General features: G+C 40.3%; 1 protein-coding gene across 1 annotated transcript in view; it reads left to right on the forward strand.

The window, feature by feature from the left end:
• The window catches only part of CFAP69 (cilia and flagella associated protein 69), a 57,780-nt gene that overhangs the window by 41,686 nt on the left and 5,745 nt on the right, over nucleotides 1-10,349 (forward strand). The window contains 6 exon segments of the mRNA XM_014522228.2: nucleotides 425-543; nucleotides 2,705-2,786; nucleotides 4,107-4,299; nucleotides 5,191-5,328; nucleotides 6,393-6,469; nucleotides 7,312-7,509. Of these exon segments, the coding sequence (XP_014377714.2) occupies nucleotides 425-543; nucleotides 2,705-2,786; nucleotides 4,107-4,299; nucleotides 5,191-5,328; nucleotides 6,393-6,469; nucleotides 7,312-7,509 (807 nt within the window).

Here is a 10,349-nt window from a genome sequence, read left to right on the forward strand (position 1 = left end):
GAGGAGTTGAGCAGCAGCTGATCCCCGCACTTCCCCCAAACCTAGTTTGGGGGAGGCACCCCAAGAGAAACAGAAAGAGGAAACAAGCATTTGTCCACACCCTAATTTTCAGTACACTTACTTTTTAATTCCCATTTTCTTTTTGTGCTTAAGAGAACTACATCATTCTAAATAATGAATGGAAATAGGCATGTTTAGGTTGAGTGGTGAGTTTAGAAGAACTTTTAGAATCACTATCTGAAAAATTTTAAGTTAACACTTTCTATACAAGAAAATATTTTTGCTGTAAGTTGTTAACAATGACAGTTACAGGCACAGGGAACATGATTTTGTGTTTACTTCTTTGAGATTTTATTGGATGTAGGCAAAACAGGAGAGAGAGAAAAAATTAGGAAGAATATGGCTTAAATTAATGTCTCAACAGGAGCTCTTTGGCTGTGAAGGAGTGGATATACTTATCCCATTACTGAAGATGGATCCTAAGAAGTTCTATAGTGGATTAGGTCACAATCGACTCCTTTTTAGCACACTGGATTGTTTGTGGTTAGTATTGAATGATTTTAACGATGATTGTTAAAAAGTAAGAAACCTTGTATTTTATCTTTGCTGTTGCTCTTCTCTCAAAAGTCAATATATTTAGCTCATATTACATTCTAGAAGAGCACTCAGTCATTGGCTTGAATTCCCTACTCAGCAGGCAGAAAGCTGCCCAAGTAGAGTGGTTGAAGCAGTGTCTGGCACACCACCTCTGCTACCATTGGTATTGGCTGAAATCAGCATAACCTGGTCAAGGCCTGTTTCTGCCTCTACTGGCACAGTATTAGGTTAATAGAAAAGTGGCGTAGAGCAGCACTAACAGAGGATGTAATTTCTGATAGGCAAAGAGGTGCTTTCATCTAAACAGAAGGAAACAAATTGAAAGGAACTCTTTGGCACATGGGAGGTTGCTACTAGAGTTCCTCAAGGATTGGTCTTTTCATTAGTGAGCTTGGCATAAAACTTAAGAATGTGCTAATGATAGCTAACTTGTGCTACTATAAACTTGCCAATATGAAAGACAGCATCAATACAGAAGAAGATTATTCAGGAAGATTTGGATGGTTTTAATGACTGGTATAGAAATGGATTGAAATGTAATAGTACAGAATACTGTAAACTTACTGGCTTGGGTCCCAGTACCGGTCTGGACACAGTAGCTTGGAGTTTAACAGGGGCTGCTAAACCTGCCTGAGAAACAGGGAAAATACTTGGGCAATTTGCCATGCTAGGCTCTGTAGTCATACAGCCAGACTGCTACAAGTACCTAAGATATAACTAGCTTTAAAACTAGCTCAGGTATGTCTACAGTACACTGCAGTTGCAGTGCCCTAAAAGAGGTTTGCTTATTTAGCTTAGCAAAATAAAGAGGATATAATTGCACTCTTCAGATCAGGGGGGTAAATGCCAGGGATGGAGAAAAACTACTTAATTTTGACTGAAGAATAAACTGGTATAAATTAGACAGAAATGTACTCTAGGACAGAAGGAGTTTTCTAACAGTCAAAAGAGTAAGACTCTAAACACTCTTCTAATGTTAGGAAGCAAAACTCAGGTAGTTTTAAGATCAAAATCAACACATGTATTAATGAGGTTAAATCACATGGGTTCTGGCAGCTGCAGAGAATTACTCAGGGGGTGCTTCTACATGAGACGCTGATTACACAGTAGCCAAGTATTGCTGGTGATATGAAGCATTACTGGGCAGCATTCCTAATATGCTACTTTGCAGTATTATTAGGCTACTGTACAGTGTGTTGTTTATTGTCCTTCGCCAGCGAAGAAGGTTGCATCCAGCGGGGTGGGGAGGGAAGGAGAGAGAGAAGAAATGGAAAAAAAACCGAGGGGGAGAAAAGGAGGAAAAAAAGAGAGGAAAGATAAAGGAGGGGGGTGGAGGCTAGGTCATGTTGGTGCGTAGGTGACTTACAAGCCCAATCTTTGCCTTGAACAATCTGCTGCAGCAGGGGCAGGAAAGCGATGAGGACTAGGTACAAGAGGCTTTCGTTTTCCTGGCCACATTTTTTTTCATTGCTTCTGCCGTGCACTTCTGTTCGAAGGCCAGTGCTCCATTCTGGATTGATGACCTCCAAGATGGACGGTCGCAAGCGATTTGCTCCCATGACTCCGGGTCAATGCTGAAACTCTTTACGGGCACCTTTAGGGCGTCCTTGTACCGCTTCTTAGGTGCACCACAAGAGTGTACTCCGTTTGACAGTTCCCCGTAGAAGATTTTTTTTTTTTTTCAGCAAGCGAGTGTTGGGCATTCTTGAAAGGTGGCTGGCCCATCTTAGCTGTGCCAGTTTCAGTAGTGTGTGAATACTGGGGAAAGCTGCGCAGTAGTGTTACTTAAAAGGCATTCACCAGCACTGCTGCGCAGTAGCATCACTTAAAAGGCATTCACCAGCACTGCTGCGCAGTAGCATCACTTAAAAGGCATTCACCAGCACTGCCACACAATAATCAATGTGCAGTAGTGTCTCACATAGTCACGCCCAGGGAGTCAAGAGGTCCCTGCTGTGAGCTTAGGGGAAATGGAAATGTGTTCCCCTGGTATTTAGTATGACACATGATATTATTTATGTAGCTCAAAAGTGAATGATCTCTCTGGTTGGTAGAACATCTCCTAACGTAAAAGGTATTCTGCACACTTAAATTATTTCCATTTAAGGTGCTGTGTCATGGGATGTTACATTGCGGAGGACTATTTTCTCGAGAGAGAGGGCATTTTTCTCCTTCTGGATTTATTGGCAGTAGGTATTATTGGGGAATAACAGCAATATTAAAAAACAGCAACTCCTTTTTGCTTGTTATTGTTACTTCTGGGGTTGTTATGTCTGCATGCAATATTGTGTGAATTACAGAGCAGTTAATTCAGAGTAAAGCAGGCAGACATCAGTTCACATGCATGTAAACTATCAGACATGTTTCTCGCTGATCTTTATCTTTGAAAATTAATTTTTCAGTATTAATTCCAGATCCAGTAAAAAAATTAATCATGTGAGGAGGGTGGCACCTATTTAAACTGTGCAAAAAAAATAAAAAGGGGGGGTGTCTTCAGCAAAAAACATTTTGTTTTCAATATTGAAGACACTGCTTAATGTGTACTAAATATGCTGGCTAATTCATGGGGGAACAGCATGTACTCAGCTGTTCACACCTTGGCAAGGCTCATTACCTTGTTATTCAAGAGCATCTTGCCTCTAATAGCAGCTTTGATATGACTGACCAACCCAGTCTTTTTCAGGACTGCCATTACAAGCCTTGAAATTGACATGAACTTGTCAGTTTTAAGGCTGTTTAATACTAGGGCACTGATAGTGGTTGATGACAAGAGGCATAAAGGCTCATCACACAGGTCTGGCAGTTTTCTAGTTGCCAAATTTACTTTATGTACAACTTAAATTTGCATTTTAATGGAGCTTTTGTGTATAGAAAAGTATCATAAGTCTTCATTCAGGAAAACATCCCTTTTCAGGTAAGCACTTAAGTTTTTTAAGTCCCACTGAAGTCAGTAGGGATAAATTTAAGAATGTACTTAGATGTCTTTGGGTTTGTCTGCACCACTGCAGCAGTAGGTCCTGGCACCAGGAGGTCAGACGCATTGTAGCAACCCAAGTCCACAGGTGCACTTGAAATCACAATTAAGTCAGTGAGACTGCTCCAAGCTCATCCCTAACAGCCATTCTTAGGTCCTCTGGGGACCAAGTGCTGAAGACAGCGAGCCCAGAATGGTCTTACTGACATATTTTCACTTTGGAGAGTGCCAGCAGACTTGGGTACATGGAACAGGAGCAGGACGTTCTTAAGCCCTCTGGTGCAAGGACTCGCTGCTGTCATGTAGACAAACCCTTTGTGAAGGAGAACCATTGTGTACTTGTGGCCAGATTTTAAAACGGGCCATCTAAACTGCTCAGGCACATTTGAGTGGATGTAAGAGTTTTGAGCCAGTAATTTTTTGTGGCAGTTTTTGTGGAATCATGTGCTAGGAGGATTTCTGTCTTTGTCACTGAAGGCAGAATTTCATTGTATTCCAAACAATTTACAGCTCTCTTCCTTTTTCCTTGACTAAGTTAAAGCAAAAGAACATGTGCAACTTAATCCTTGGAATATTGGTTGAATTTTGTGACAATCATAAAACCGCTTCTCACATCAACACCTGGCGAGGGCACAAAGATCAGACAGCAGCTAGCCTTTTAATCCAGTTGTGGAGACAAGAGGAGAAGGAACTGGGAGTCAAACAGGAAGCAAAAGGAAAAATTATTGGTAAGTGGCAGCAGAAATTTTAACCAATTGTGATGCAGTTCTATTAAATGAAGTGGGCAATTAAGTTTTTCTTCTTGAAAACAGAATCTTTTCAATACATATTAATTATAGTATATTCTGAACCTTGGCATATGGGATTGTGTATCTGACCAAACTCAAAATACTTATGTGAATGTTTCAGGGGTATAGGGTATAGCTGTGTTGGACTAAGGACATAGGCAGACAAGGTTCTTTGGGTAAATCTGAGATCTTTTATTAGACCAAATGAACTGAGTTGGTCTAATAAAAGATATCAGATTTACCCAAAGAACCTTGTCTGCCTATGTGAATGTTTGACTTTTGTTACACAATCTTGCCATTAGGTGGCATCTTCTGTCTGATGTAGGACTGCTAGTATCTTTAACTGTTCGTTCATTTTGCATGCTTCACAGCTTTAAGTTTTGGTTTGTTTTTTTTTTCCTTAGCTGCGTATCAGTTGTGTCCCCTAAAAAACACTTATGCATCTCTTCAAAGTTTACTGGCAAAGTATTTTTTTCTGATATTGAGAGCTTTCTATGAATGGCATTTTGTAGTGATACAAATTATGAAATAAATCGGGAGGAGGAGTGATTTTATTATACCAGAAAGTTACCTAGCTATGCAGTATCTCCTGGGCCAACTTCTTTCCCCTCTTGCACCAAATCTGTGAAATTTAGTCCAGGTTTACATTGGTGTGCCCTTAATATCATGGGCCTATTCCTTTTCTAGATTGAGTGACAAAGGATAAGTGATGTAATAGATTAGTCTATTTCAATAGAAAGTGATGTTTTTAACATGAATTATTAAAAGTACTGCATCATGTGCCCCTTGTTAGGACTTCTCTTATCCTTTTCTATGTTCTAAAATGATTAGATCCAAAGAAACCTTTGGTTACCAGTTTCCAAAAACAGCAAGGAGTGATGCCGATGTCTGCCAACTGCCCCAGCATTGCTATCCTGGAAGTCTCTGAGAATATGAGGGCAAAAATTTATTCTTTATTGTATAAAATAGGTAAGTTATATGAGTTGTATCTTTATTTTCCAGTTTTGAATTAATCTGTTTTTTTTCCCCCCAAGCAATACAACAAACATCCTTTGTTTTATGATAGTTTCACATTCCTTCAGAGCACCACGTGTAAGGTAACAAAACAGCATGGCAAAAGGTTAGAGAAAATTTAAGATGTTTTTACAGCAGTCCCACTTGGGATACCCCTCTGTGAAACCATGTCACCTACCAGCTCTTTGACCATGTCATGGAAAACTCAAAACCCAGAGTTAACAAATTTATTTTTATTCCATGGCATTCTCTGTTGAGATGTTTCAGTACTCAATATAACATAATGAAAAGCATGCACTAATAAATGCATGCTACATTTAGCCCAGCAGCGTATCTTGTAAATGTGAAATTCATAAAGAGATTTGGGTAAATACAGATAAAAAATCACTTAGTTATTAATTGGACATTTGGTATTCTACATGCACAAAGTAGAGAATTCAAAATCCCAATAACTGTATCTCGCCTCCTTCCTCTCTGCACATTTAGTCTTAGCAATATTATGTACAACGTTGGAATCTTGATGTTTGAAAGGTTAAGTTTAGGTTTGGTACAAGAAACAAAGTCTCTATAATATTAGTTACTCTGGCTAAATAGCTCCATTCCTTCCTCAGGTTGCTTCATCCTGCTTCAAGTAAGGAAGGTCTGAGCCACATCTGTCCTTTGTGGGCAGAGACTTAATTTAACCATAGGAACACTTTCCTGGCACACTAGATAGCAGGAACAGGCAGGGTAGTATAAGTGCTCTGAAGGTTGTTTGTGCATTCAGCAGGGAAATGTGGAAAGAGATTAAGTTGGTTATAGGGAAGGAGTTCATTTATCACCAGAACCCAGCACAGGTAACTGAAAGGATTAGAAGAGTGACTAGAGGAGTGTGGTAAAGATGCTGTACATGTTAGTGAGATTATTTTTGCATTTGGTGTTGATTTAAACTAGAAGGATTACATGTGGTGAAGTGCTCTATTTTACACAAACGTGTGACGTCATTCATACATTAATATAACGAATGGGGATTTTTTTAGGCTTCGAAAACTTGCCTGGTTTGTCTGCTAAGGATTTTGTCACGCTTGCCATCATACGTCGTTATCTTGACTTTAAAGTGAGTATTTAAAAATATATATTCCTGTTTATCTTTTTAAAATGTTAATAAATACAGTCCTTGTATTGCGGTAGCATATCTAACTTGAATATAGTGGATGGTAATAAATTTTAGTACAGAGGCTGTCAAAAGTAAGCTTAAGAAGAACAAGGCAGAAAAAATGTGTTTTCACTTTGGCACAAGCACACCCCATGCCTGCACTATGGCACCTTATAATGTGCTGGATTGTGGCTCCTGATAAGACTTGCTTTCTCTTGCATGATAAGATGTGGCTGCAGGGTATGAATGAGGTGTAGCAACTCTCAGGGGCTGGCCATTATATTCATAGGTTGCTTTAACTTGTGCTTTTTTGTGCCTGGATTAAACTTTTGCTTGGGGACAATCAGTGGAAGCTTTAAGTATTCTGTGGCCAGCAAGTTCAGATCTATAACTGATTATGTTCAATCCTCAAGATTCATTTATAACAACTTATTCCATTTGTAATTTGCTTGGCAGGTAGGAGGCTGGATATGTTCAGAGGGTAGGTGAGCTAGCGAGACAGCAAGCTTTGCTCTTGTAATGTATGGGCTTACAGCTGTTTACTTGCTCTACTACTTTTGAGCTTCTATGGCACCTCATCCTTTTGTGTAACTTGTATGAAAACCCACGATTGCAAAACCTGGGAGAAGATGTTTAGATCAAATAGGCAAAACTTTACTAAAGCATAACTTTGAATAATGATTCTGAAAAATGACCTTAAACAAAAAGGGGAGAGAGAATCTAGTTGCATTTTATTTTGTATTGGGTAGGTTTAAAAATAAATATCAGCATTTTAAATACCCTGCTCTCTGTTTAATGTAAAGGTTGGGGAAGTCTGGAATGAAGTGCTTGCAGAACTAAAGGAAGAGGAGTTCAGACCAGTGACTCCTGATCAGGAAGCCTTGAAAGTTATTTCAGAGGTGACAGAAAGTGTTGGAAAGATGGTTGCTGCTCTTCAGACTGAAATGCTTGAAAGTCACCAACATCAGGAACTCCAGGAGGAAGAAAAGATTTATACAAAAGTAAACCAGGGAATATTTTAAGAGGCATTTTCAGCAGTGTAAATTTATTTTGCTGATGACTCATGAAAATTAGATTGTCTCAATTTACCAAGTTCAAAATCCCATCATAATAGTGTTATTTTAAGGTATTATTTTCAGATAAACAGTTGCATTTAAATTCTGTAGTTTAAAATATATAGAACAAAAGAATTAAAATTCAGCTACTAATTTTGTAAATCGTTAGGTATCAATGAGAGAGAAAACAGTTATGTAGTGCATCCACACTGGTACAATCAGAAATAATGATTGTACAACTGAACATTAGGGATAAAACCTATTTCATCTTTACACACCAAAGTGGCATTTGTGTAGCTACGTCATTGCAATCGTTGGCACTTATACACAGTTTGAATTCTGTTTCCACATGTGGTGGGATCAGGATCACCCTGTGAGCAGCTAGGACACTTCCCTACAGAATGGAACCCATGTTCTAGACTTCTGTCACCCAAAGATGTTTTAAACTAGCATCTCCTGCTTGCTAGCTAAGGGCATTTATATACATTTATACACACATATTGAGATCCAGTGCACTGGAGCAGGCACGATTAATCGAGTATGGTCTGCATGTGAGCTGACGCACGCTGCACTGTGTTGCATGCGGTTGTATAAGTGGCAAAATGAATGTCAGTGCTGAGAAAGCAGCAGCGGTGCATTTTGAACTAAAACATCTTCAAAACAGCATGCCATCACCATTTTCTCAGCGCTGATATGCATTTCACCACTTATACAACTGCACGCGCCGCAGCACTAGGTGCTTTTAAAAGAGGCCAGCGCTGCATCATGAGCATGTATACAAATGCCCTTTGTGCTCTAACCATCAAGTCATGAGCTAAGCCTTGTCCAGAGCACTTGCCAGCCTTTCTCTTAAAGCTGCCCCACTGTATTTGCACTTAATACTGGATAAACAGCAGTGGCATAATTTCTGCCCCATTGTAGGTAGGTACAGAACTCAGGCCTCCCTCCCAACTATGACAGTATCCATTTAATTGAGCTACCCTCCCTCCTACTTATTCTCCATCTCCTGACCCCACATATCTTCCTATCCATGCTGTCCAGTGGGTCAGCTTCCAGAAGAAAGCTAGGGAGTGTTCTGGGAAATGCTTAGCCCATGTCCTGGTGATTAGAGCACTGATCTTCATCTCCTGTTTCCCAGCTTTAAAGCCATCTCTGAGAGAGAGAGAGAGAGAGAGAGAGAGAGGCCTAAAACCTGATTCTTCTGCCCCCTGGGCAGGTACCTTAACTGCTAGGCTGTTGGGCTAAATTAAGATGAGCATTCTTCTGTGTCAAGCACCTACCAGTTGTGTTTCTTTTCTGTGACTTTTTGAGATCTTCCTAGTGTTATGTGCATGACTAAGTGATTCTGTTCTACTTGGGCAGTCTGTGCAACCATAGTATAGCATTCCAGGTAGGCTCAAAGTGGATATTCAGGGCATAGCCACTTGGGATCTAAACTGTGTAAGTGCTAACAATCATTTGCACAGCTACATAAGAGGCACATAAATGTGAAATAGGATTTTGCTGTAAGTGAGACCCACAGCTGTCTAGAATCTATTTTCTGGGCATCCTGGGATATAATTCATATCATCTTCCAAACTATGGAGTATTTTTCAGAAATTGGGTCCATGTTTTGGAGTTTCCAGGTTCCTTCTCTGGGATCCCTCTCCTCCAGGTCAAGTTTCTCTTCTAAATCATAGGATCTGTTTTCTTTCCCCTGCAACTAGTTTCCTTTACCATCAAAGCATCCCCTCTCATCTCTACTTTTATTCCTCTCATGAGTCCTCTTGTCTGAACCCCCTACCAAAAGTTTCTTAGATTTTGCTTTTTAAGACCTAGCACTAATACCTGATCTCTCTCTCATGCTCAAGCAGAAAGAGTACCCTTTCAAACCTCAGCCCCTCAAGGAGATGTTGAAGAAAGCACATTCTTTTAAACTATACTCTAAGGATGTTCAAAGTCTTTTTCATTGTCCCTGACCTAGGAAATACAGAAATAGCTCTAATAGCAAGTAGATAGTGGATTCCATTCAGTAACTCAGGAAGATAATAAAATCAACCAGAATTCCTAAGTTGCCCCACAGATACCCCAAATTGTCACATCGTTCTGTCTAGGCTTGCAGGGGGAACAGTCCTCAAGATTTGAGTTTGGACCCTGTTAGTTATAAAGAGAATCCCAACAGTCTAAAGGACTGTCTGATGTGCCAAAAATTGTGCTAGAATTTTTCTTACAGAAAAATATTCTTATAGTTTGTTTCAGCGGATGGCAAGCAATGTGTGACAATCTGAAGTTAGTTTTAAATTTAAATTATTTGAGACATGAAAACATTAAGGTTATCATTAAGGCAACATTAAGTAAAATTAATTCATTAAAATGGCTCACAGAACACTTAATAATAAAATGTTGCTGGGTTTTTGGTTGTAGCCATGTTGGTCTAAGGGCATAGGCAGGGAAGGTTCTTTGAGTAGATGTGATATTTTTTTATTAGACCAACTGAGTAGTTGGGGGGGTGGGGGGAAATCTTGGCAAGCTTTTGGGCACAGTCACCCTTCTTCAGGCATAGGGAGTCGCTGGTGGTCTGAGTCTCCAAGGAGTCTCAGACCAGCAGTTGTGCTGGAAGAGGAGGGGTGTGGGGGGGGAGGCAGATCAAGGCCTCTGCAGTGAGAGGCTGTGGCAGGGACAGGCACTGCCCAGCTGGGATGGGGTGGGGTGGTGTGGACAGAGCCACGGCTCATCCAGGGGGCATGGGAAAGCGGGGGGGCTCCAGCCACTGCATGCAGCTCATTCAGTGGCTCCCCCCCCCACTC

The sequence above is a fragment of the Alligator sinensis genome, unplaced genomic scaffold, assembly GCF_000455745.1.
Source record: "Alligator sinensis unplaced genomic scaffold, ASM45574v1 scaffold479_1, whole genome shotgun sequence".
Lineage (NCBI taxonomy): Eukaryota > Metazoa > Chordata > Crocodylia > Alligatoridae > Alligator > Alligator sinensis.